Genomic DNA, 24,368 nt, shown 5'->3' with positions numbered 1-24,368 from the left:
ACTTGGAATCCAACTGTGTCCCCCTGAGCTAGCTGAGATGTTTTACACTGAATCACAACAAACCTTCCTTATCGAGCAACACACACAACTACTCAGTGGGAATGGACAGCTGTACCTACTGAGGGGTACAGGGTAAAGGACTGAGTAGACTCCAAGTTTTCCTGGGAGATGCTTGCTTTGCAGACCAGAATGTGTGGAGGAGGGAAGGTTGAGGCATGGAGCTCGCCCTGGCTGTTGTGCTGGGAGGCAGAAGACCAGAGTTGTGTTCTATTTTTGCTGTCTCATTGCTGTGTGACTTTCAGTACATCCTGACCTTCTCTGGGCTTTCCTTTCCTTAGCTGTGGATTGGAGCATCTCATGGGCCCTTGCTGGTTCTCAATCTCCAGGGAATCCAGAGGCTCCAGCATCAAACTCTATATTAACTTTAAAAAAAAAAAAAAACCCACCAAGGCTGTAATTATTCCCCTTAAGGGGTTCTTGCTGGGACTAAGGGAGGCCACAGAGAGAAATGTCAGGTAGCCTGAGCAAAGCACAGCCCCAGAGCCAGGGCTCTGCCACCTGGAGCCCTGCAGGTGGCCTCAGGAAGCTTGTTTCTGGCCCCATCTTAGGCTTCACCTGTCAGAGGTTGAGCTCTGCCACACCCCCCCCCCCCCCAAGCAGATGCTGAGATGGAGTCAGGAATGCAAAGGAAGGGGAAGGGGGAGGGGGATCAGGCTGGGATGCAGGCCTGCCCCTTCTGTGCCACTGCAGTGGGGCTCAGAGGGCAAAGGCTGCCGGTGTGAGGATCCCCACGTTGGGTAGAGATGTCCAGGCCCTGGAACCTGGTCTTATTCCGTTATTAGCTGGCCTTTTGTGTCCCCCTGTCTTCCTGCAAAGTGACCTGGGCTGGTAAGCTGAGGTGGCCCCAGAGGGGACTGTCCACCAAACGCCCTCCTTAAAGGGAGGTCTGAGCAGTGCCTCTCAATGTCTGCCCCACAGGGAAGGGCCTCCTGGTCCCGTGGGGTGGGAAGTCCAGGCATCAGCACCCCTGCTTTCTCAGGCAAAAGGCAGGCCTGGTGGGGCAGGGCTGAGTCTGAAGGGGACGGCAGCAGCAAGTCAGAATCCGGCTGCGTGTACGTGTGTGCCCGCGTGGAGGGTGTGCACAGGTATGTGCAAGTGTCCGGTACAGGGGCATGTGCTTGGGCACGAGTACGCACATGCATGTGTGCAGGGAGTGGAGGTATGTGTGTGTGAACGTGTACCTGAGGGCCCTGTATGGACCGTGCGTGTGTCCACGTGCGTGTTCCCTCATGTACGCACACATGCAGTATCCTGTTTCCCTCTGGCATTCAGGTGGCGGCTGCTAGCTCTGGGCACCTCTGACAGGTGCCACCTGGATTCAACCCAGGCCCTGAGGAAGGAAACTGGCAGAGTGAAGCAGAACCCACAGCTACAAGGAGACACTGGCTCCGGGGTCAGGGCAGGAGCAGGGGCCCCTGGGCGGCCAGAGAATGGCGGCAGAAGCGCTGCAGGCTTCCTGGAACCCAGGCTCAGCCCCTCTCCGTTTGGTAGGGTAAGGTGGGTAGTATTCTTCTCCCCGCTTTACAGAGAGCTCGCTGTCTGAATGTTTGCCTCTGCGGGTGGAGCAGTGAGGACAGAGCCAGACTCCCCTTTCCCTGAGTGCGGGGTGTTCAGACATGAGTGGACGGGGAGGGGCTTCTCTCCCCTTGAGAATCTTCTCCTGGAAGGCAGGCATAGTTCCCGCCACAGGGAGCCACTCTGACTGCAAATTCCTGGGAGGGAGAGGACGTCCTTTGTCCCTAGTCTGGGGGTGGAGGGGGCCCAGAGAAACCCACCCCCCCACCCCCCCAGGCTTGGTGGAGGGGTAGAGGCCCACCCCTGGCAGGCCCAGTGACGCAGGTCAGCAGTGGGGAGGCCGCCCAGGCTGGGGGTGAGCCAGGGCCTGCGGAGGCCCCTCTGTCCAGGCCAGATGGCTGCCGGCTCCAGTGGGAGGGGCTGCCAATACCACCGGTCAGTGTCCTGGCCCAGGTTCCACACTCTGCCCTTGCCCGGCCCAGGCCTTCAGGTGCAGAGCGGGCCAGTGAGGGGGCTTTCTTCGAAGTGCCCATTTACCAGCACCCCCCCTGCGCTGGCCCCAGTACTCCCCACGCCCAGGCCCCAACCAGCCCCTCAGGGCCCCATCTCTGCACTGACCAGGCCATGCAGGAACCCATGAAAGTGGCCTGGACAGTGAGGCCTTCTTCAGGGAGTCTCCTTTTCCTCCATAGTTCAAGCTGGATCAACTCCTCATTTACTCATTCCTCCAACAAACATAAATCAAGCACCCACTACACCCCAGCCCTTTTCTGGGCTCTGGAATCACGCAGATGAAAGAGACAGAGTGGTCCTTGCTCTCGTGAAGCTGACGCTAGACTGGAGGAGTCGAGAAAACCAGCAGGCAGGTGTACAGCAGTGTGACCGAGGCTGGGGTCTGCTTTAGAAAGAGGTCATCAAGGACGGCCTCCCTGAGGAGGGAGCATGTGAGCTGGAGCTGGAGAGAAAAGGAGTTGGTCAGGCCCAATTCTGGGGGTGAGAGGAGGAAAAAGTTCCAGGTGAGGGGAGCCCCCTGGGGGGCATGTGTGTGGGGGGGCAAGGGGGGTCTGGTGTGCCCTCCCTGACTACAGGAGGTATGGGCAGGGGTGCTGAATGTGGAGTGGTTGTTGGGGGGAGTTGGAGCCGGGACTCAGAGTCTTCGTGGGAGTTGGATTTAGGGGAGTGATAGAAACAGAATTAACATTCATAAAGCATTACGTCCATCACCTTACATAAGCCAACTCATTCCAACCTCCCCCAAACTCTATGATAAGTAGGGTTTTCATTATCATCCTATTTTACAGATGAGTAAACCATGGCCCTGAGAGGTTAAGTCACTTGCTCAGTGACACACTATAGGCCAGTGGTCGAGCTGGGATTTCCAGTTGGGCAGCTGGTGCAAGAACCCTAACCATTGTAGCACGCTGCCTCTGGATGTGATTCCCTTACCTCCAACAAAACTTCCTCCAGGAGGCCTTTCCTGTCACCAGAGTTTATTTCTTTTGCTTAAACAACATACTAACGGTTGCATCTGGCCTAAAAAATCGGTGGGGTCCTCAAGAGGTCATCTTGTCCGTGCCTCTGCCTCCAGTGGACACGGTATATTATAAGTACTGTTTTGAAGATGAGACAGACTACTGCAGTCCAAAAGGACCAGTCTATGTCCAGAATCAGTGAAGGGAGTGTGGGGAGCTAGAGCCCTGGTCTTCTAAATTCTTCCATGCAGGTTCCAATCTCTCCCTCCCGGCTTTGAGATGATTTTCAGGTCGTTCTTGTCTGTTTTCAACTCTGAGCACCCTTCCCCAGCTAGACAGCAACCTCCTTCTGTGCCCACCACGGGGTGGTGCACACAGCAGGTGCATACCCAATGCCTGGGCTGTAACAGGTGGCTGAGTGCGGGAACACACTAGATGCATGCTGCAGTCTGGGTTGCCGGGAGCAGGGATGTCTGGGGGGAGGGTGGATGTGAGCGGGCACTCGAAGGGTGTCTAGGAGTGTTTCAGTGAACCCAGGTTGGGATATTTCTGTCTGGGCCGAGAAGGGCATCCCCACCAGAGGGAAGAGCATGTGCAGAAAGACAGGGGCAGGGAGGATGTGGTGTGATCAAAGACCGGTGATAGTGCAGTTGACCTGCAGAAGAGGCAAAGATGGGCAATGAGGTGGGGGTGGGGCTCCAGGGATGGGGCCTGTCAGTCAGGCAGGGGGGTGAGGTGGGGGGAGGAGGGGCCGGGCTGGGGCCCTGGCTTGGACAGTGGGCGGATGGCAAGGGGGATAGTCCAGTGAGCCCTGGGAGCAGATCCTGACCTTGCCGAGTAGCTTTGAGTAGCTTCGTGTGAGTCATGGGCCCTCTCTGGGCCCGTCTATCACTCTGCAGAATTGGGGACTGGCACCTATCCTCAGAACCCGCGTGGATTTGTTCTGTGGTCACCGCTTTCTTACAGCCGTAACAAACCACGAAGCTCTGCTGGGTGGATATGGAATATCTTTAATGCCCCTGTTTCTTTTTGGGCTGCGTGTGGCTGTGCTCCAAAGTACTCTGCCATCACTCCTCGGGGCACAGGTCTCAGGGTTCCGGTTCACAAGGGGGCGTGGGTTGACATGCTCCTCTGCACCTTCCCGCCCTTCCTCTTGTGGAGCCCCATCCAGGGCAGGCCAGTGTCATGGGCCTGGGCCTGGGCCTGGGCCCGGGCTTGGCCCAGCACTGAGGGCGGTGGCATCAGCGGCACAAGCTCCTCCGAGGACCCGGGGGAGGCCTGAGGCAGCTCATCGGGGTCCAGGTTGGCATCGCTCCAGCCCTCAGAGCTATCACTGTGGACATCCAGACCACTGGCCTCATCCTCAGATGCGGTGGTGGCCTCGGCCTCGTCCTCCTCCAGGTTGCTGTCCAAGTCCCCTGCCAGGTGACCGGTGGCCCCCTCCAACTTGCCCGCTGTGTGGACGTCTGCCGTCTCCTCCTGCTTCTGCTCAGAGCCAAATGAAGGGGTGTCATGGAGCCCCGCCACGGGCTGGGCGGGCGTCTTGGCTCTGGGCTGGCCGGTCCAGAAGAGGGTGAGCTCTTGGCGGCAGGCGGCCACAGCCAGGCTGGTGAGCAGGGTGCTGGACACCAGGTACAGTAGGGCGGGCTGGCCCATCTGCATGAGGACCATGGCGACGAAAGTGACCAGCAGGCCCACGGCATAGGCCGCGGTGCAGGCCACAAAGTAGACCTGGCGCGACCGGATCTGCACATCAAAGCGGTGACAGTAGGCCACCAGAAAGCCAGGGACCACGATGTCACCGAAGCCGAGGATGGAGAAGGGCTGGTCGCACAGGGTCAGGGCGGAGAAGCTCAGCCGCGGCACCCTGAGCACCATGGGGAGCCTCTCGTGGCTCGAGGAATCCACGGGGCCCGAGGCCACCTCCACCATGATGCTCTCCCCGGTCCTGGTGAGGAGGGGCGTGATGAAGACGAAGAAGACGTCAAAGGCCAGCAGGGCCAGCAGGAAAGAGGCGCAGTTCTTGAGCGTGGGCAGCCGCACCCGCCGCAGGACGAAAAGGCAGTAGGCCACCCCCAGGGTGTCCTGCAGGAGCCAGGCCCAGCGGTCCTCGTTGCGGTGGGCCACCCAGGCGGCGGTCACCAAGGCGCACAGGCCGGCCAGCAGCAGCAGGGGCAGCTGCGGGCGCGCCCCCCGGGGGCGCTGCGGGGGCAGGCGGCGCGCCAGGGGCGCCAGGCAGCTGTAGAGGCCGGTGCCCGCGCCCAGGCCGAAGGTGGCGATCAGGACGTAGACGAAGCCGTCGTAGAAGAAGTAGAGCAGCAGCATGACGGAGCAGGACATGGTGACCACGGCCCCGGCCATGGCTGGCGTGAAGTCCACCGCCGCGTCCTCGGCCCCTTCCTCCGCTGCGCCCGGGGCCGCCGCGGCTCCCCCGGGCCCTCGCGCCCCGCGCCGCAGCCGGTCGGCCTCGCTCAGGCCGGCCCAGTAGCCGCCGGCAGCCACGGTGCCCACCGCCAGGAGGAAGATGACCACCATGTCGCAGTCGAGGCCGGGCTCGGGCGGCGCGTACAGGGCCACGCGCACCGAGGCGCTGCCGTGCGTGTGGCGGAGGATGTCCAGCAGGTCGCTGTGGCGCAGCTCGGCCACGGGGATGGGGAGGCGCGGCCGCGGCGCCCCGCGCTCCTGGGGGCCCGGGCCGCGGTCCGAGCACCGCCGGCCGCCGAGCCGGCTCACGAGGAGCAGCCCGAGGGCGCCGCGGCCCTGGGCCAGCCAGCCCGACGCGTCCAGGCTGCAGTTGGCCCTCGTGAGCACGGCGGTGGCCTGGCGCAGGGGCCGCGCCCCGGCCGGGGAGTCCTTGCCCGGGCACCAGGGTGCCGCGGTGCCGTCGTGCAGGGGCAGGAGCGGCGCGTGGTGCAGGTCCCGGGGCAGGGTGACGTAGTCGGAGCTGAACAGGACGCAGTAGTCCTTGCTCCAGGTCTCCGACACCACGTGGACCACGCCGTACTGCCTCCGGGCGGTGGTGCTGGTGAGCAGGAGGAGGAGGAAGCCCAGGTGCGCCATCCTCCCCAGCCACCTGCGCTGGCCCCAAGGTGGCAGCGGCTCCCAGCCCCGGGCCTCCCCCCCACCCCCCGGGGGCTGGGTGTGGCCCTCTGTCATAGAGCAGCCTTGCCTCCTGTCTGGGAGCCGGAGCCACACCTACCTGGTCACAAGGCGGTGCAGCCTGGGGCCTAGGGCACTGCTTTGGAGCACAGGGTCCCTCTTAGATGCCTGTCCCGCCACCCCACCTCCGGTGGAGAGGTTGCCTGGGTCCCCGCTCTCTGCTCAGCCCCTGGCGGGCCTGGATCAGGTAATTTGAAATTAATGCCGAGGGGCTGGGGCTGAGGATCCCAGACGTGAGTTCTGGACCAACTTTGGCCCTCACTGACTGGGCTCCGGGGCAGATGCCTCTCCCCTCAGCACTTGTTTTTCCAGCCGCCCAGAAATGAGAACATGGGACTCGAGGGTTCCTGAGGGCCCCGGGAGCCCTGACCTCAGTGACCTTGCCAACTTGTATTGAGCACTTACTAAGTGTCACATACTCTCATCTGTACTCATTGCGTCCTTGCAGGGAGGTATTACTGTATCCAGCTTGGGGGGGGAGTGGGGGGCTGTGTGCCGTCCTTCAAAAGCCGCGCTCTTTTGTATTGACACATGACCAAAATTTCATTTCTAGCTTCCCTTGGAGTTAGGAATGGCCATATGGTCAAGTTCTTGCCAATGGAATTGAGCAGAAATGATGTGAACCCCTCAGGAGCCTGGACAGAGATCATGAGGCTCCTTGTTCGTGTCTTCCCTTCTCACAAGCCAGTCATAGGCAGACCATTGTCTCTGGTGAGAGGACGCTGTCCTACAGGATGGAAAGAGAAGAAGGAAAGGAAGCGGGACCCTGGATGTCTACATGGAGCAATGGTATGGGACACTTACCACAGACTCTTGGATACATTGTCTTCCTTAAGCCCTCAGCTTATTGTGGGTCTCTTTGTTATAGCAGCTTTGCCGTCCCTGAACATCTCCACTTCATGGCTGAGTAAACCTGAGTTTAGAGAAGCCCACCCCACAGACCCCAGCCGCAGGCCTCAGATCCAGCCCCCACAACCGACACCTCCCTTAGGTCTTGCCCTGTCCAGGGTGCTGCCCGGCTCCCTGACTGCATCAGGCTTCCTGGCCATCCAGCTCTGCTTCCCGCCTGAAGGCCTCACCTGCCGCTTGCTCTCATCCTAAAGGCCTGTGCTCCAATGGTCTCCCCCTGACCATGGCCAGGAGCAAACAGGCCCACTTCTTAGCACTTGTTATCACAACTCAGGTCTTTGCTTGTATGTTTCCTAGTTTATTTTCTGTGTCTCCCTGGTTGAGTTCCACGAAGACAGAGACCTTGTCTATCTCTCTGCCACTCTCAGATTCTGGAAGAGCAAGTGATAGAATTCTAATATGTGTGGGATGTGTGAGTTCATGACCTTGTTTTCCACTAGAAGGGACCGAGGCATTGGGCAGTGAAGAGACTTTTCCAAGGTGACACGTGAGTGGTAGAGACAAGATTAAAACCCAGCATGCTGGGTGGAGGAGCTTCTGGCTAACCCTGCTGTGCTCTGCACAATGTACTCAGGGAACTGTGGCTGGCCCACTTGTCTCAGAGGATGGGGATTGGCCAGCAGATGTGTGTGTTGAAAAAAAAATTGGTTGAAGAGGGGACCCATTAAAAAGTCATCTCCACACTTTACATTTGGTATTTGGAGGTGAGACCTTTGGGAGGTAAGAGTGTCATCAGGGTGGAGCCCTCAGGAATGGGCTTGGTTTCCTTATAAGAGACACAGGAGAGATGATCTCACTCTCTGCTTTATGAGGATTCAGTCTGATGGCGGCTGTCTGCAGGACAGGAAGAGAGCTCTCCCGAGGAACGCGCTTAGCCAGCCCCTTGATCTCACACTTCTCAACCTCTTGGAACTGTGCAAAATTGTTCATGTTGTTTAAGCTCCTAGCCTATTTGTTATATGGCCTGAGCTGACTGAGACAAAGTCTAGGATCAATGTGTTGGCAGGGCCATGCTCCCTTGGAGACTCTGGGTAGGACCCTTCCTCATACCCTTCCCCAGCCCTTCCTCATCTGGATGGTGGCTGGCAATCTTTGGTTTTCTTTTCCTTGCCTGCAGCCATACCACTCCCATCTCTGCCTCTGCTGTCACCGGACGTTCTCTCTCAGACTGCATTGGGGGCCCATCCAGTGACCTTATCGTAACACGCTTATATCTGCAAAGACCCCATTTCCAAATAAGGTCACATTTACAGGTCCTGGAGTTTAGAATTCCAACATATCATTTTGGGAATACAATTCAACCTATAAAACACATTTTATTTTCACTTTGATGGAGCGCTCAGTCACTGATCTCCTTAAAGCGTCTGCATTGATTATGGGCCCATCCTCCAGCATTCCAAGTCGCCTTCCTTGTAAAATCTGCGCTGATGGGACACCATCCCCAACATCCAGCTTTGGGTTCATTGGGATGGAGGGCAGGCTGAAAGGACCTTGCGAAGTGGTTGGCAACTAGAACCACGTAGACTGCCAATCTCTTCCCACCCAGGTATTTACATTCATCTCACCCCCACCTGGGTTGACAGCTAGTTGTTTGTGTGACTCAGATTGTGTCTTTCAATAGAGTTTTCAGAAGAGACAACATTTCTCCTTGTTTGTACAGTTCTGTTTCATCCATGGCTCTAACGTTTAATTCGATTACAAACAGTAATTATAATGACAAGGTAACTGTCAGAAATATGTTAGGGAGCAAAGCCAGCAGACTAGTGAGCATACTCCCGGCTGGGGACAGGGACACGTGGCAGGGCCTGGGGCCTGGGGAAGGCTGCCAGCCACTCCTGCCATGGGATCCCATTGCAGGGAAGGACTGGCATGTTGGTCAGGGGCGGTCAGAAAAGTAAGACCTCTCTACATTCCAGCCAGCCCCTTCCTGAGTGCTGTGATAATAAAACTGTCTCGGCCTCAGCTGATGTTGCTTTGATTCTCGCTTGGGGCTCTGCTCTCCCAAAGGGGGTCTTGGGTTTCCTACAAACAGACCAGCACACCCACTGAGGCAGCTATGCTTAAAAACACAGAGAGTAACAAGTTCTGGTGAAGATGTGGAGAAATTGGAACTCTCGTACGGTGCTGGCGGGAATGTGGAATGGTGCAGCCACCAGCCTGTATGTAGAAAGCAGTTTGGCGGGTTCACAGTAAGTGAAGCGTAGAGTTACCATATGACCCAGCAATCCCACCCTCTGGGGGTACCTAACAAAGGGATTGAAAACAGGTGTTCAAAAAAATGTACATGAATATTCATAGCAGCACTATTCACAGTAACTTGGAATAGGTGGAGAGAAACCAAATGCCCTTCAACGGGTGAATGGATAGCATGGTCTCTCCATACAATGGAATATCATTCAGCCGTAAAAAGGAACGGAGTCCTGATACCTGCTATGATGTGCATGAATCTTGAAAACACTGTGCTAAGTGAAAGAAACCAGACACGAAAGGACACTATTGTATGACTCTAACTTTTATGAAATATCCAGAACAGGGAAAGCTATAGAGACAGAGCAGTTTCGTGGTGGCCAGAGGCTAGGAAGGTGGGATGGGAGGTGACAGCTTAATGGGAATGGGATTTCCATTATGGAGATGAACACATTCTGGAATTAGACCAGCCTGTGCCCCTATTTGGGGTTCAGAAACACAGGATCCCCCAAAAAGTCTGCTCCCACCCTTCTTCTCTGATCTACCCTGGGTTCCTGGTGTCCTGGCTCAAAGAATTCTCTTGAGGCTCATTCCCTCTGGGGTTCTTCCTGGGACCGGCTCACTGAAGGCTTTTGAGTGTCTTTCTAATCGCTGCTTCCCCAGATCCTCCGGATCTACCCCCAGCTCCCACAGCCCTGGAGTTGGTCTTCTCTGTGGCTGCTTGGGCCCAGACAGTGCCCTGCACAATGCTCTGGGAGGTGCCATCATACCAGTGGCTGATGCTGTGTTTCTGCTCCAAGACTCTGCAGCCTGGCCCACCTCTCTCTCCAGATTCCATCCCTTTCCTTGAAGGCATCCTCCTGTATCTGCAGCTTCTGCTCCCTCCCTGCTGTTCCTCTTAGCTATGGCCTGGGCTCTCAGGGTCACTGTCCCAGGCAGGCCAGGGGCAGTGTCTCTGCCTTCTGTCTGGGGACCTAGGGGGGCACCTGGAGCATTTATCTTTATCCACTCGGAGCAGCAAGGACAGCTGACCTCACAGCAGGACTTAGCCCAGTGTGGCTGCTCAGGAAGGGAGAAGATGGTGCCCGGCTTACCTGGCCACTCACTGCCCTCACTTCCTGGCCCAGTGCTGGCCTAGATGCATGTTTTAGAGGTGGTATAGACACTGAGAGAGGACTGGGTCACCACCTGCTCCCTCCCCAACTATCCCAATAATGAAGGCGAGAGGCAGGAGCACCTGCAGGTCCACCTCCACGTCGTCCCCCGCCCTAACTGGGTGCCCGCTCCACTCTCCCTTTTTCCTCTTGGCACCCTGAGCACAGGGCCCCCACGCCTGCTTCTGCCCCCACCTGCCTTGGCCCAGTGGGGCGATGAGGCTGGGTAGCAGGCATCTGTCCAGGACCCCCGGAAGGGGCAGAGAGAGTGGGTGGGAGTGTGGCGGCTGAAGATAGTCTCTGGAGTTACCTCTAAACAATGATCTCATCGATGTTTCCAACACACTTAGACCTCTGAAAAATATATGTGTTGCAGGCCTGTCTTGAGCCCGAGCCTGACCAGTTGGCTCTGCAGAGGTTGGTGGGCTGTAAAAGTAGGGATAGGAGGCAATGCTCTGGCATGAAACAGCGACAGGGCTGGGACACTGGGAGGCTGGCAGCCTGGAGGCTGGGCTGCTCAGGAGTGGCCCCCCGATGCCCATGCTTTGCAGGTGCCAACGTTGTCTCTGAATGATGTTTGTCCACAAACTAGGGAAACTGAGGACTTTCCCTAGGGAGGGTATTGGAGGAGGCAGTGGGGCAGGGAGAGGCATTCTACAAAGAACTCCTGCTGCATACGGTTAAGCACGGTAGAGGCTGAGTGAGGCCAGCCTAGGTGCACATCCGGCCGTGCCAGCCATGCTGGGGGCTCTGGGGCAGGCCTCATGCCCTCTTTGTGCCTTTTTTTCCCCATCTGTTAAATGGGGATAACAGCTCCTGCCTCACAGGGTATGGTATGAAGAATAGGTGAGCGGCTGGGCTGTGCCTGGCACCCGAGAAGCACTCAATCAACGATAGCATTGCTGGTGTCGGAATGCAGAAAACAGCCCTCGTTTCTCTTTGGACTGAGGATGGGCAGTTGAATTTAAAGTCACAGGACTCCATGAGATGATCCTGAGACCCTTAAGCTGGAGGCTGGTGACCCCCTTCCCTGGGCTGAGCAGAGCCTGGGTGGGTGCAGGGAGGCCCACCGAAGCTTCTGGTGCCCTGGGTTGCACTGTTCGCAGTTAAGTATCATTTTAAGGAGTGGAGGGGTGGAGGATGTTGGGAAGGTGGGAAGCGTGTGCTGGGAACCAGGATAGTTATACAGAACCCTCGCTGCTCCCACCCAGCTGAGCTCAGCAACTGGACACTGGCTGTGCCATCTTTGGGCTGGTCCCATCTTTACCTGGGACTGGTGAACCAGACACACTGAAGCCCTGAGGCCTCCTGCTTCCCCCTCTCCCCCAGAGCTGCTCTATCTGTCCTGGCCTCCTAAAACCCAAACCCAGGGGGTGGAAAGAGCCCTGCATGTGGAGCCAGAGGACCTTTGATCTCAGAGGAATTACCAGGCCTCAGTGTCTTTGGCTGTAGAATGGGATGGTTTCTGCCTCCGTGAGTTACTTGAGGATTAGATAATATCCTAAAGGATTATGCAGATTGCAAAGCAGTTTACAAATGCCCACAATTAAGGTGTTATTACCTGGATTCTAAAACCTCCCTGCCTCCTTAGCACGTGTTTTCCCACATCTGGCTCCCTCCCCTGCCCTATCCTAGGGCATCTGACCCAGCAGCAGCAGGAGGACTGAGGAGGCCTGAAGGGGATGCTGAGGACCCCAGGGCAGGGGCCTGTCCTCACACTCAGAGGTGGAGGAGCCCGAACTGGAAACCCCACAGTGGGGATTTTCTTCCCCTGGGGATCTGTGCCCATGAAGGAGGGTCCCAAGGAGAAACGGGCTCGTGTGGGGTACTCCAGGGGACTGTGGCCTCCAGGCTTGAGGGAGTGGTCTGTCCTGCAGTGACCCCCTCCCCCTGCGGTTGCCAGGCCTCTGCCCCAGCGCAGTGACATGTGTATCCATCCCTCATACCCTCAGGCTGAACCTCAGGGAACAATGACCCTCAGAAACCCCATCTGGGGGCCTGCCTTCACCCTGCTTCCTGAGCCCTGGGCTGTGACAGGCTTATACCCTGGGTACCTGCCCTCCCCCATCCCCGCAGAGGAGTTACAGTTCTCTGGGGCCCAGATGTTCCTGAAGCAGCCCCTCCTCCCTTACAGTCTCTGAATGGGAGGTGTCCTGCGGCTCATCTGGACCAGCCCCTGCCTGCCCCCCACATCCCCCAGGAGCTCCTCTGATGACTGTCAGCCCCGTCCTGGAGGTGTCCTCTGATGGCTTTCCAGACCCGGCAGCTCCGGGCTTTGCAGTTGGCTGCTGGCACTCGTCTCGGGGGGCTGCTCATCTGCTCATCTCCGCGCCTTGTGCTGGGCCTGGCAGTTTCGAATGCACAGTAGGTGCTTGGAAGGAGGCACAAGCAGAAGGGACACTGCCCCAGCTTGCCCCCCACCCAGGACCTCTTGTCCACGCAACCTCCTTACAATGTCCCCTCCTCCTCCCAGGCTGCTCTGTCCTTGGGGAGCCCTGTCCCCACAGCCCAACTCGTACAGGAGAAGCCTTGCTTTCTCACTTCTTCACTGGGCGAATAACAGTTGAGAAAGATGCCTCAATTGTGGCCCGTTTGAGACTCCTCAGGCACATCTGGTCCCTTCCTGGGGCCATCAGCCTGTCTCTGTCCTGGTGCCTCTGGTCCCCTCCCCGAGTCCCTGGTCCCTGTGTGCCAGGGTGGAGTTTCCACGTCCCACCCCCTCTCCTGCCCTCAGGCTGCCTCCCACCACACCCTGCTGTGCGTGTGCTCGCTCCCTCAGTGTGTATCTCTCTCTCTGTGTCTCTGTTGTCATGTGGCCCCTGTGCTCCCTACCCCCGGGGGCAGCCTTCCTCCCCTGTGGCCCCTCAGGTGGGCTGAAGGTGGGGGATGCCCCCTGGGGCTTCTGCAGTAGGATTATGCTCCAGCTGCCCCTAGTGGTGGCTGTGGTGTGGGCACCCCTGCTCCCGCCGCTTCCCTGTCCTGGCCTCCTGCCCCCACCCGCTCCCCGTGCTCCCCTTCCCTACTTGGTTCTGGAAACCTTGTCTCTGGCTCTGTTTCTGGGGCTCTCAAGCTGAGACAGTGTCAAGGCCTCCTTAACTCTACTTCCTACTTCCAGCTTGGCCCTTCCCTTGGGGCTGGGAGACATTCCTGCCTGGTCCCATTGCCACACCTTAGCTAGAGCTGTCACCATGGGCCCTGACCCTTCCAGTGTCCTTGGCCAGCACTGCTCACCTGTGGCCCTTCTCTCCCTATGACTCATCCCTTTTAAGAGCCGTCCTTGTCAGCTGCGTCCGTCCGCAGGCCCATGCCCCCAGTGGCTCACCTAGCACCCCATCAGGATGGGTGTGAATGGTGTCAGGTTTCCCAGTCACAGGCTGGCTGGCCCCAGACTGAAAAGTGGCCTCCATTTCTCTGCTGTGCCCTTCCCACCCAACCCCGCATAGTCCAGACCTTCACAGATGCTGGTTGAAAAGATAAATATTATTATTTACAGCAGCCACCCCCTCACAGCTGACACCTTATCTCCCAAGGCCCAGCTCCAGTGGCCCAGTACTCTGGACACGGGAGGGTCCAGTGGGGGCTGCTGATTGCCCCGAGAGCCAGTTGTCTTGCTCCAGGACACTCAGGCAGAGAGGATCCAAGTTCCCTGCCCCTTCTATCTTTGCTTAGCTAATCGTGCTGCTCCAGAGGTCATCCAGGCACCAGAAACCCCCTGTACCCAGCAGAGAGGCTGCCTCAGATGCCAGACCACTGACACCAGCAGGCAGGATGGCCCAGAGCATTCTCTGTTCTCTAAAAGGGAGACTGGCTTTGGCTGGGGCACACCCTGGTTCTTGCTCACAGGACACTCCATCTCCTTCCAACCCCCACTTCCCACACAGGGGGAGACACCAGGGGCAGGAGGTGACAAATCAGGGTGTGGGTATTATGGGTGGTTAAGGACCAGGGCAGGGGGCTGAGTGGCCTGCAGGGCATAAAGGTCCAAAGGGTACAAGGCAGCGAGACAGGGCATTTCTGATGGCAGTGCCACAGTGCCAGATGAAATTATGGTGACTTGGGAGGATTTCTTGTGGTGTCACCTACTGTCTGATGATGTCACCTGATTTCTAATGACATGGCCAGGGCTTTCTGGTGACCTGGCTTTGGTTCCTACTGGTATTAGAAGGCATTGCCAACACCCAGAGGCATCATCACGGTGGTTGGATGCTGTCACAGGAGTTTCCCGTGATGCCCCTAAGGCAGCAATTGGTGCCTTGCAGTTGCTGAGGACAGGCCCCAGGTCTCCAGGAGGCTGGCCATCTTGTGTCCTGGGAGAAGACGCCTCTTGGAAGGACCCCTGTGCTACCTTGGATTTTCGGGCTGGCCATCTCCACTCCATTCTCATTCCATCTCTGGGGAGGACTTGGGGCACAAGGGAGCCAGAGGCCCTGGGCCCAGCCCAATCCTATAGGTTATTTCCCATTCATCCCATGGCCCAGACTATGGCTGCTCTCATAGGCCTAGAACTCCTGCTCATCCCGGGGCCAGGGAGGGGGGCCCCACGCTGTCAGTGCCAGATGCTTCTGGGGATACAGATTGTGAGAAGGACTTGGTCCCCTCCATAGATAGGGCAGCTGGCCGAGCCTGGAGACCATCTTCTGCTCCGTGGCCCTCCAGCTCAGACCGCCGTGGACTGCTTGATACTGTGGAAGCTGACACGGGTGGGAGAGGTGGGGATGGACATGGCGCGGGCCACGCGGGCACGGATCGAGTGCTTGTCCTGCCATCGATGCCACCTCTTCCGGATGGCAGAGCGGACCTGTGGGCACAGAGCAGAGCATGTTGTCTGAGCCTGGATCTCAGGACTCCCTTCCATCCCCTAGGGCTGCCACAAGCAGCAGTACATGTGAGCAGTCTGCAGGCGTGCAGTACGCAGGTGTGAAATGCAAAGGGGGCCACACAGGAGGAGGTGCCATGCATGTCGTCAACATTATTTGCCTATTTGTTAGGATGATTTTTGCAAGTATTCTGAGAAGAGAAGACTTTTTCCCATCCACACAAAGGCACCAGATGGCCTTTGCCACAAAGAATTCCTACCTTCAGCACATATGCATGCCCTGCCCAAGGGCTTAGACCTTCCTGTTTTCAACAAGCATTTTCAGACTCATGGATAGGACTGAAGCCCTGACTTCTGACTCCCTGTGCCAACTGCCTATGGGAGCAAAGCAGTGGGCTTGCCACTATAGGATCAGTGTGGGCAGGTGTCAGGGGCCCTCCTGGGGCTCCTGGCTGCATCCTCATTAGGGACCTGGGGGCAGGGAGGAGAGAGCTGGCATGTGGAGGGCAGGAGGAGGCTATAGACTATCTCAGGTCCCAGGAGCCCCCCACCCCCCACCATCCTGAGCTCTGGGGCCCCAGCATCCTTACCTCACTGTTGAGGAAACAGTAGAATACAGACACAAAGAAACCCTGGGGTGGACAGAGAAGGCGGGTCAAGGCACAGGGACAGGTATGGCCCCACCTAGCCTCTGGGCCACCCCCTTCCTCTCCACGGCATCCACCCCTCCAGACCCTTGTCTGAAAGAATCCCCACCCAAGCAGGTGCAGAGCACAGCCAGGGCCAGAGTGAGGGGTGGGTGGCAGTACCTGGAAGGATTCTAGAAAGGAGTTGAAGTAGATGAAGACGACCCGGGAGACCTCGTCCTCCCCGGGGTTTACGAAGAACAGCATGTACGTGATGCCCAGGAGGGGAAGCAGCACCAGAGTGGCCTTCACAGCCTTCCTGAGGCGGGGCAGGTGGGGAGGCCCAGAGTCACAGCCCACCCCAGGATGGGGCCGGGGCCTCTGGCTCCGTGAGGAGGGCTGGGCCTGGGGCTGGGGTGCCAGGTCCCCAGGAGGTCTGAGATGGGGAGCTGGGCTTTCAGGAGGGGCTGTCGGACCTGTGGAGGGGGGGACGCTGGGTTGGAGGCTGGGGTCTCTGGAGCCCCCTGTGGTTGGGGGAGGGAGGTGGGCCAGGTTACCTGTACTGAATGGTCTCAGATGTGGTGGATGCCCGGAGTTTGGTCATAAGAATGCGGACGATGTTGAAAAGGAAGATAAAATTGATCTGTAATTTGAGCACACAGTGGGATGGTGTGGGGATATGTGTGCACAAGAGGTTGGAGACAGGCTGGGTGGACAGGGCAGGGCCTCAGTGTCTCCAGGTCTGGTCGGCACGGGGACCCTGTCAGTCCACAGTAGGTACTGATTGTTCCTCTCTCCTGCCCCCCTACCCAGGTTCTTACCAGCAGGACCAAGATCATGGGGCCCTGGTAGATGTAGTCAGTGTACACCCCAGGTCTTTTGCCAAACCAGCACCTAGAAAGCAACAGAGGAGAGGTAAGGGGGGAGGTCATCCGGGTCCAGTTAAGTGGCATGGGGAGGGGCAGTGCTTGGCCAGGGCAGGACTGGGGCCAGAAGCCAGGCTCTGGGTACCTCAATTCCAACCCTGGAAGAAGGTCAAGATCCCAACACAATGCCTCAGTTATTCCATCTGCAGAATGGACAGATAGCACCTTCTATTAGATGTAAAGCAGGAAGCAGGCAATGTGGCAGGGGGGCGGATTGTGGAAAAGACCACTATGTAGAACAGACAGGGGCTCAACACACCACTGCTCCCCTGGCTCCCCTCTGGGGGTCTGGCACAAGCCCCCTGGTGGTGCCTGGTGCCTGTCACGCAGGGCCCCCCAGCAGCTAGCGATCTCTGAATCACTTTAATTGCGGCCTGAATGACCCCAAGGCAGAGATTCCATAGGTTTCACCTGTAGGAGAAGCAGAACTGCTCTTCCTTTTCTTGAGCTTCCCTCCAGAGATCTCTTGGGGGTCTAGGGAGTGGGAGGGGATGCGGCACACGGGAAGTCTCATGTCCTTGTGCAGAGACCATGGCCTCCAGGGGATGAGACCCACAGTGCCTAGATCTCATGATGCTTCTATAAGCCAGAAACTGAGACTTTTATGTGAGATGTCTGGACTTTTTAAAGGTTGGAAATGAATTCAAGTTTTCAAAAAATACCATGTAGACCAAATCCCAGCTGTCTGGGGCCAGGGCTAGTGGTTGATCCCTACAAGTTCTTTCTGGTTGTGTCACACCGGGATCCCTTCTGCGGCAGTGTCAGCATCGTACCACTAGATGGGGATCCAGAGCCGCTCAGACAGACTTTCTTAAACCAGGCGCATCCTTTTTCCTCCAACACACCTACTGGGCCCCTTTTTGAAACCTATTCTTCCTGTCCTCCCCTGTAGTCACTTCCACACCTGCAGGTCCAGGCACCATGGCCCAGGGCTTACGATGCTCCTGTGCTGGGACCCAACATGCTGGGCATGACTCCCAGGCCCCCAGTGGTGTCTGGCAACTGGCCACCCTACCTGCCCAGCCCCCCACCCCACCCCACCTGTCAGCTGTGCCAACGCGGAGAGAGCCAGCGGGCCAGAGTCAGGAAGGATCAGCCTGGTAACTATGAATATCAGTTTCCAGGCTCGTCGTCGAGCCCAATGAGGTGTTGGCGGCCTCCTCCCCTCTATGGGGGTAGGGAGGAATTGCTGTGATGGAGGCCACCTGGAACCCCACTCAGACAGCAGGTTCCTGCGAACGCCTTGGCACGGAAGGTCCTGGCACCTCCCTGGTTGGCTGTATCCACATTTTCTGCCTCTTGCTCAGTGATTCTCAGTTTCAGCAGCTAAAAATCCCAGTGCCCCGGGCACACTCCAGACCAATTACACCCCACTCTTTGGAGGTCAGGCCTGGGTGTTGGTACATTTTAAAGCTTCATGGGAGGTTCTAACATGAGCCAAGGCTAAGAACCACTACAGCAGAAATCTAATTTCCAGGGGGTAATTGGGAATACCTTAGACCAAAGTCAGGACTTCAGAGCTGGAAGGACTCTATGAGACCATCAGGATTTGTTTCTATTAAATCCATGGAATCTTTTGTAAAACAAATCTTAATATTATAGAAAAATGTATATGGACTTTACTATGTGCCAAACATTCTAAATGCTTAATATTGTATGAACTCATATCATTCCCACAAAAACCCTTTTTTGCAGGAGGCGGTTTTATAGATTGCCCATTTTACAGATGAGGAAACTGAGGCACACTGTAATAACAAGCCCGGGGTCATGTAACTACTTTATGATGGGTCTGTGATTCAGAACCTGGGCCGTCTGACTCCAGAGACTGCCAGTAACCCTTATGCTGTTTGTGAAATCCCAAAACAGATAAGGGAGCCCAGATCCACCTGGCTAACCAGCTCCACCTCAAGGACAGCACTGCTGGGGACACTCAGATCGAACCCAGCCCCCAGCACCCTTCCTATATGGACAAAGAAATTGTGGCCCCGACAGGGAAGGTGATGTGGCCCAAGGTCCTTAGGAAGCATCATGCAGAGCTGGGCTGAGAGCCTGTACCTCGGGGCTCAGGGGAGGAGGTGACTTACTTCTCATTGTCATAGTACAGCTTCCCGATGGCCCAGGCCACGATGATGGGGAAAGGCACACCTGGGGAGAGACTGGCTGTCACAGATCATGGGTGGGAGACACAAGGCCTGGAAGACCCTAGTGCAGCCCAGGGCCTAGCAGTGGGAAGGGGTTCCCCAGGGTAGAGCTCGAACTCACTCATCCAGCATGCTGCACTCCACCCCCAAGTCGGGGCAGAAGGCTGTGGCGCTCACCCCACCACCCTGACCTGACCCCGGGCTCTCAGGTCCCTTAGCCAGCTGGCCAGAGTCTGGGTGAGGAGGGGGCACAGGGCACTCACCCCAGCCGATGCAGATGAACATCCACTTGCGCAGCCGGTCAGTGGAGTAGGTAAGCACAATGGCTGTGTGCAGGTAGCAGCCCTCCCCAAACATCCAGAAGAAGTTGGTCACGTGGAAGTAGTTGTAGGCGGCTGTCACCAACCTGCACCAGCCCTACCACCCCACCCCCGCCAGAGATGACACTTAGACTGGGGATGGGGTATGACGGCAGCAGCACCCCACCCTGGGCCTGGGACCTCCTCTCAGTAGGATTCTCCCCATTGTCCCCCTCATCCTGCAGGGAGCCACTCCCATTATACTGGGCCTCAAGGCCTGTGCCCGGCCCATTTTCACCAGGGCAGTCCCACCCAGACCCTCCCTCTGACCCTGTGCCTGCCCCTCCAGGACACACCACGTTGCTCTGGTGGACTTCGGGGCTCATGGTGAGCTGGACCACAAACCACGTGGCATTGCGCAGGATGAAGGCCGAGATAAGGTTCCAGTGGATGATGTTTCTCAGGCACCGGATGCTCCTGGGAGGCAGCGGGGTAGGGTGGGAGAGTGATGGGAGCAAGGGAGGAAAGAAGAAATGAGGGACAGGCCGCCAGCCTCACTCTAATCCAGATGTATGGATGGGGAAACTGAGGACCGGGCTGACTGGCTGAGTCACACTGGGAGGTGACAGCAGAGGCTCTCTTGATGCCCCACAGACCCCTTCCTAACCTGAGACCCATCCAGATCTAAGGTCTGGGGCAGAGTCTGCTACATAGCAGATGCTCCAGGGACCAGGGGCTTCTGGCTTATTGGGGATCACCTCCTCCCATAGCACCCCTACTTTCCCTGTAGCTCCAGAGTCCAAAGACATAAAAGGTTTCCAGTGGGATGCCTCTCTCCCAGCGTTCAGGCCTGATACTCAGCTCCTGCTCCCACCCCCATTCCTGGCACAGACCTGCCTGGCACTGCTAGCTGCCTCCTTCAAACACAAAGGGCTCCCCCTTCCAGGCCTCCCAGATGGGTGCATCCATGCGTGGGTGGGGGTGGCACAAGGCAAGCCTGGGCTTCAGCCATCACTGGTCCCCCCAGTAGTTACTGGGCTGGGTCGGGGGCAGAAATGGCCCTGCCAGAGGTTCCAAGAGACCTGGAGCTCCTATGTCTGTCCGCCTCCCACAGAGGTGAGGGGGCAGGGGCCCCTCTTGCCAGCAGCCCCTCCCCCAGGGCTGCTTCCTGCGTCTCACTTTTCTACCCTGCTCAAGGCCAGAGGCCAACACTGAGTCTTTCTCACCTGAGCCGCAGAAAGAGGACAAAGGCCACCAGGAGGGCCACCAGGGAGATGCAGTGGCCCAGGTAGTTGATGATGACAGCGACATGGTAGTGTACCTTGCTCTTCTTCTGAAGTAGGGGAGAGGGACAGAGGTGAGGCTCCCATATAGCTGCACCCCTGCACCCGCTCGCCATGTAAGGACACCGCCCTCAGCTGGTGGAGTTGGTACTAACGGTAGTTTCTCCCCTTCCCGAACTCGGGCTGGGTGTCGAGCAGGGCCCTGGAGTGGGGCCATCCAACTTGAGCCTGTGTCTGTCTCTGAATCCCGTGCTCTGCCCATTGCTCCATGCGGTTGGACAAATACCAGCTAACTCGGGTCTTCACGTCCCATGGGGTTCCCCACTCCACGTGCACAAAGGTGTGTGCACGCTTCTCACACGCAAGTTTCTGCTCCGCCCAAATACCACGTGGCCCTCGTGACCGCGGACACCAACCCTTTAGGGCTCTTTTCTTCACCCACTTCCAAGTGGAACCACTAGGGATGATTACCCCCAAATCCCTCCTGCTGCAGTGGGAGCCTGCTCCTATCAGCCATGGGAGGGATGGCAGGTGCACCCACAGAGCCATTTACAGGCCATAAAAAAAAATCTCTCGTCGCTCCGTAACTCACTTTCCAGGCCCTACCCTGGCCCTGGGGAAGAAATGGGCTCCCTTCCCAGGATTGTATCAAAGTCCCGGATGTTACCACTTCCTTCATTTCATAGACTAAAGGAAGCTGAGAGATGTGGTGGTCTCCTGTTTCCAAGGTAAGCTCCATAAAATGATGAAGCCTTTCTATGTACAGGGTATTTTCATACTGGTGGTCTTCTCAACCTGTCAAGGCCACCATGTAGGAGGACCTGGAAGAGGGTCTATACCTTATTTTGCAGAAAACCAGGCACAAAAGTATGTTGACTCATTCAAGGTCCCTCAAACTCAAACTACCTCTGGATCAGCACAGGCAGACCGGCAAGGTGTTTCCTACCCCATAATGGGGGACCGATGGTCCCCAGTGCCCAGCTCTATGCAGACTCCTGTCCTCCAGTAGCAAAGCCTCCCTCCACCCTATCCTAGGTCCCGAGAGGGCAGGGCCCAGGGATCCAGGGTCTGGCACAGCAGAGCTCTGTAACTGTGTGTGAAGGAAGCAAAAATGGTTGCAGAAAGCAACCCGCTTTGCAAAGGGGGTGTGTACGGGGGTCCTTGTTAGCACCTCCTCCCCTTATTCTTTCCAGGTTCTGGAGTGGGGCCAGGCCATGAGTCACACAGAAACTGGCTAGTGTTGAGAAAAGGGTAAGTTCTTGAAGGCCTTGTTCAAACTTTCAGAGATACCAAAGAACGCCTGGCTCTCCCTAGACCTTCCCGTCAGAATTCCAGAATCTGTGGATGTCAGATCTGGTCCTAAGCATCGAGTCCAATCCTATTCTTCTTCTAGATGAGGAAACTGAGGCCCCAACTCACCCAAGATCAAAGGATGTACCTCTGCAGCAGGACACCTAGCAGGCATCGGAGAGGAGTCCAAGCCCTCCCTTCCCCGCTCTTCCGAGTGCCCAGCACACACCCCTCCTGCAGGCACATCCTCACTGAAGAACCTCAGAGGTTCTGGAAGGCCCAGGGAGCTCTGTTCTAAGGGGCTGATTTTCCTGGCAGAGGCTTTCAGGAACGTGGCAGGAAATCACATTAGCAACTCTGCGCTCAGAAGGGTTGAGACTCACTGAGGTGTAAATGAAGACAGAGAAGCAGGGGAGAGAGAGGGAGAGAGAGAGGGAGGGAGGGGAACAGAGGGTACCCATCGCCACCATGCAGATGGGAAGGGTCTCGGAGTGCCTGGCAGTAGATGCCAAATCTAAAGACTCCAGGAGATATGAACACATCCAGCCTGTCTGGGAGCTGCTACTTAATTTCCTTTCATTAGATTTCCCACAAATCCATGCTGCGGAGCTCCTGAGTAATAACGATGCCTGGGAGCTAAAGGGCGTGATGCCCCAGCTTTGTCTGCAGGCCCAGGTGGGCAAGACGACCGAGCAGGGTGTGTGGGGAACCCCTTCACCACCACGTGCCATCAGCTACCCCCTGCCCGCCGCGACCCTGCTGCAGGCTGAGCCTGGGTCATTGGGTTTGAGGCAGGATGAGTGGGGTTTATTAAGCACCTATTGTATGCTGGGCACTGTGCCGGGTGCTTTATAGATGCTACAGCTTTCCTTTCTCACAATAGCCCTCAGAGACTGTCCTTCTGTCTCTGTTTTTCCAGTTGAAGAGGCTGCATAATTAGCCCGAGCTGCCCGGCCAGCAATGGGAATCCAGGTCTGCTTGGCCTTCTAGATCCCCTCCTCCCCGGTGCATTTCTAGGAGACAAACCGGGGCTGAGAACAGGCACTCTCACCGTCTGGGGCGCAGGATCCTTAGAGGGCTTCTGCAGGGAGGATGGGGGCTGGTGAAGGGTTTTCTCCACCAAGGCTGAAAGGGGAGAACTGGGCCAAAGCATTCAGGGGGCTGCTTCTGTGTGACTCCTCCACCTGGAAGGCCCTGGCTGGTCGGAGCCCTGGGGCAGTCTGAGAGATGGCAACCAGCCACAGGGTTACAGTGCAGAGAGCCCAAGACACAGCGTGGTCACCCCAGGAGACAGCCAGCTACACTCAGGAGATAGCCTGACACCCTTCGAGACGGTCAGCAATAGCCTGAGACGTGGCCAATGACACCCAGAGAGAGCAGCCAGCAATATCCTAAGAGGCACCCAGTGATACTCCAAGAGACCCTACTGATGGCCTCCATTAACGGCAGAAGCAGCTGGGACAGCTGAAGGACAAATGGACACCGCCAGCCCCTGGGAACCTGACCAGCACTCTGTCCCTGTTCAGCTTGGAGACCTAGCGCCCACTGGTAGCCTGAGGAAGGTGTCACGGTGTGACACTGGGCACAGGCCACTCCACTGCGCTCTTCAATGGCCAGAATCCAATAAGAAATTAGTGCCTGGCCAATTTCGACCACGACTCTGCAAGACACACCTTGTCCCAAGTGGTGGCGGTGTCAGACCTATCCCGAAGCCATGCGTCCCCACGGCTCCTGCCGAGCCTCCCAGCCCTGGTCTCTCTCCCACTGTGGTTCTTCCTCACCAGCCGGTTTCCTGGGGTACTCCCTCACCCCACCAGTGGGTACTCCAGCCCCTTGCTCCTCCAAGTGTGGTCCCCGAACCAGCAACACCACCATCACCTGGGAGCTTGCAGGAATCTGAAGACTTGAAACATCTCTTAAGCCCCACCCCAGACTCACTGAGCCTGAATCTTCATTTCAGCAAGATGCCCCAGTGATTCTCAAGCGTTTCAGAAATTCTGGTCCTTGAACCAACACCGCTGTGAGCAGTGAATCTCAGCCCACGAGCCTACACCTCAGGATCCCTTTCTTATCATATCAAGATGTGCCTTCCCAGGACGTGACCGGGCTCCCCAGCTCAGCAGAGTGTAGGAGGGGGAGCCGCATGGAAGTGTCATAGGAGGTGGGGGCGGGGAGTGGCTGGGGAGGATGTCACTGCTGTGAAGGGAGACAGTGTCTGGAGGGTGTTGATAGGCAGCAAGGGGATCAGTGCAGGGTGGTACTGAGTGCAGGGGGGTCAGTGCCATTCCCGGGGCTGGACCATGAACAGGTCCAGCTTCCCAGGTCCCCTGGTGGTGGTGGCTGTAGGCAGTCTCCTTCCTCCCTGGCCTGGCCTCTGGGTGCCCTCACAGTCCCATTTCACATTTTACAAGTCCCACTTCACGGGGCAGCCCTTCTGCAAATCCATTATCTGCAATTCCCTGGGGCACTGGTGCTTAATTAGGGCTTAGCCCAGGCCTGGAGCTGAGAAACCGGCTGCTCCATTAATTGGA

The 24,368-nt window shown here is 57.3% G+C and overlaps 2 protein-coding genes across 2 annotated transcripts in view; both read right to left on the bottom strand.

The window, feature by feature from the left end:
• Positions 1 to 4,148: 4,148 nt before the first annotated feature.
• Positions 4,149 to 6,107, bottom strand: SPPL2C (signal peptide peptidase like 2C). The gene has a single exon (XM_041723907.1). It carries the CDS (start codon positions 6,105 to 6,107, stop codon positions 4,149 to 4,151), a length of 1,959 nt encoding a protein of 652 aa, XP_041579841.1.
• A 7,811-nt stretch (positions 6,108 to 13,918) lies between these two features.
• CRHR1 (corticotropin releasing hormone receptor 1) overlaps positions 13,919 to 24,368 on the bottom strand; it is a 48,906-nt gene continuing 38,456 nt past the window's right edge. The window contains exons 5-13 of the mRNA XM_041724049.1: positions 20,491 to 20,597; positions 19,621 to 19,741; positions 19,229 to 19,382; positions 18,909 to 18,969; positions 16,720 to 16,792; positions 16,456 to 16,541; positions 16,082 to 16,217; positions 15,863 to 15,904; positions 13,919 to 15,254 (exon numbers count right to left, since the gene is read on the bottom strand). Of these exons, the coding sequence (XP_041579983.1) occupies positions 15,114 to 15,254; positions 15,863 to 15,904; positions 16,082 to 16,217; positions 16,456 to 16,541; positions 16,720 to 16,792; positions 18,909 to 18,969; positions 19,229 to 19,382; positions 19,621 to 19,741; positions 20,491 to 20,597 (921 nt within the window). The 3' untranslated portion in view covers positions 13,919 to 15,113. The remainder of the gene's footprint in view (positions 15,255 to 15,862; positions 15,905 to 16,081; positions 16,218 to 16,455; positions 16,542 to 16,719; positions 16,793 to 18,908; positions 18,970 to 19,228; positions 19,383 to 19,620; positions 19,742 to 20,490; positions 20,598 to 24,368) is intronic.

The sequence above is a fragment of the Vulpes lagopus genome, chromosome 12 (genome assembly GCF_018345385.1).
Source record: "Vulpes lagopus strain Blue_001 chromosome 12, ASM1834538v1, whole genome shotgun sequence".
Lineage (NCBI taxonomy): Eukaryota > Metazoa > Chordata > Mammalia > Carnivora > Canidae > Vulpes > Vulpes lagopus.
The sequence above is the reverse complement of the archived record's forward strand: the minus strand, read 5'-3'. Positions and strand labels throughout refer to the sequence as shown.

Excerpts from the sequence above, each read along its gene's own strand:
- SPPL2C (XM_041723907.1), bottom strand. The coding sequence starts at position 6,107 with ATGGCGCACCTGGGCTTCCTCCTCCTCCTGCTCACCAGCACCACCGCC.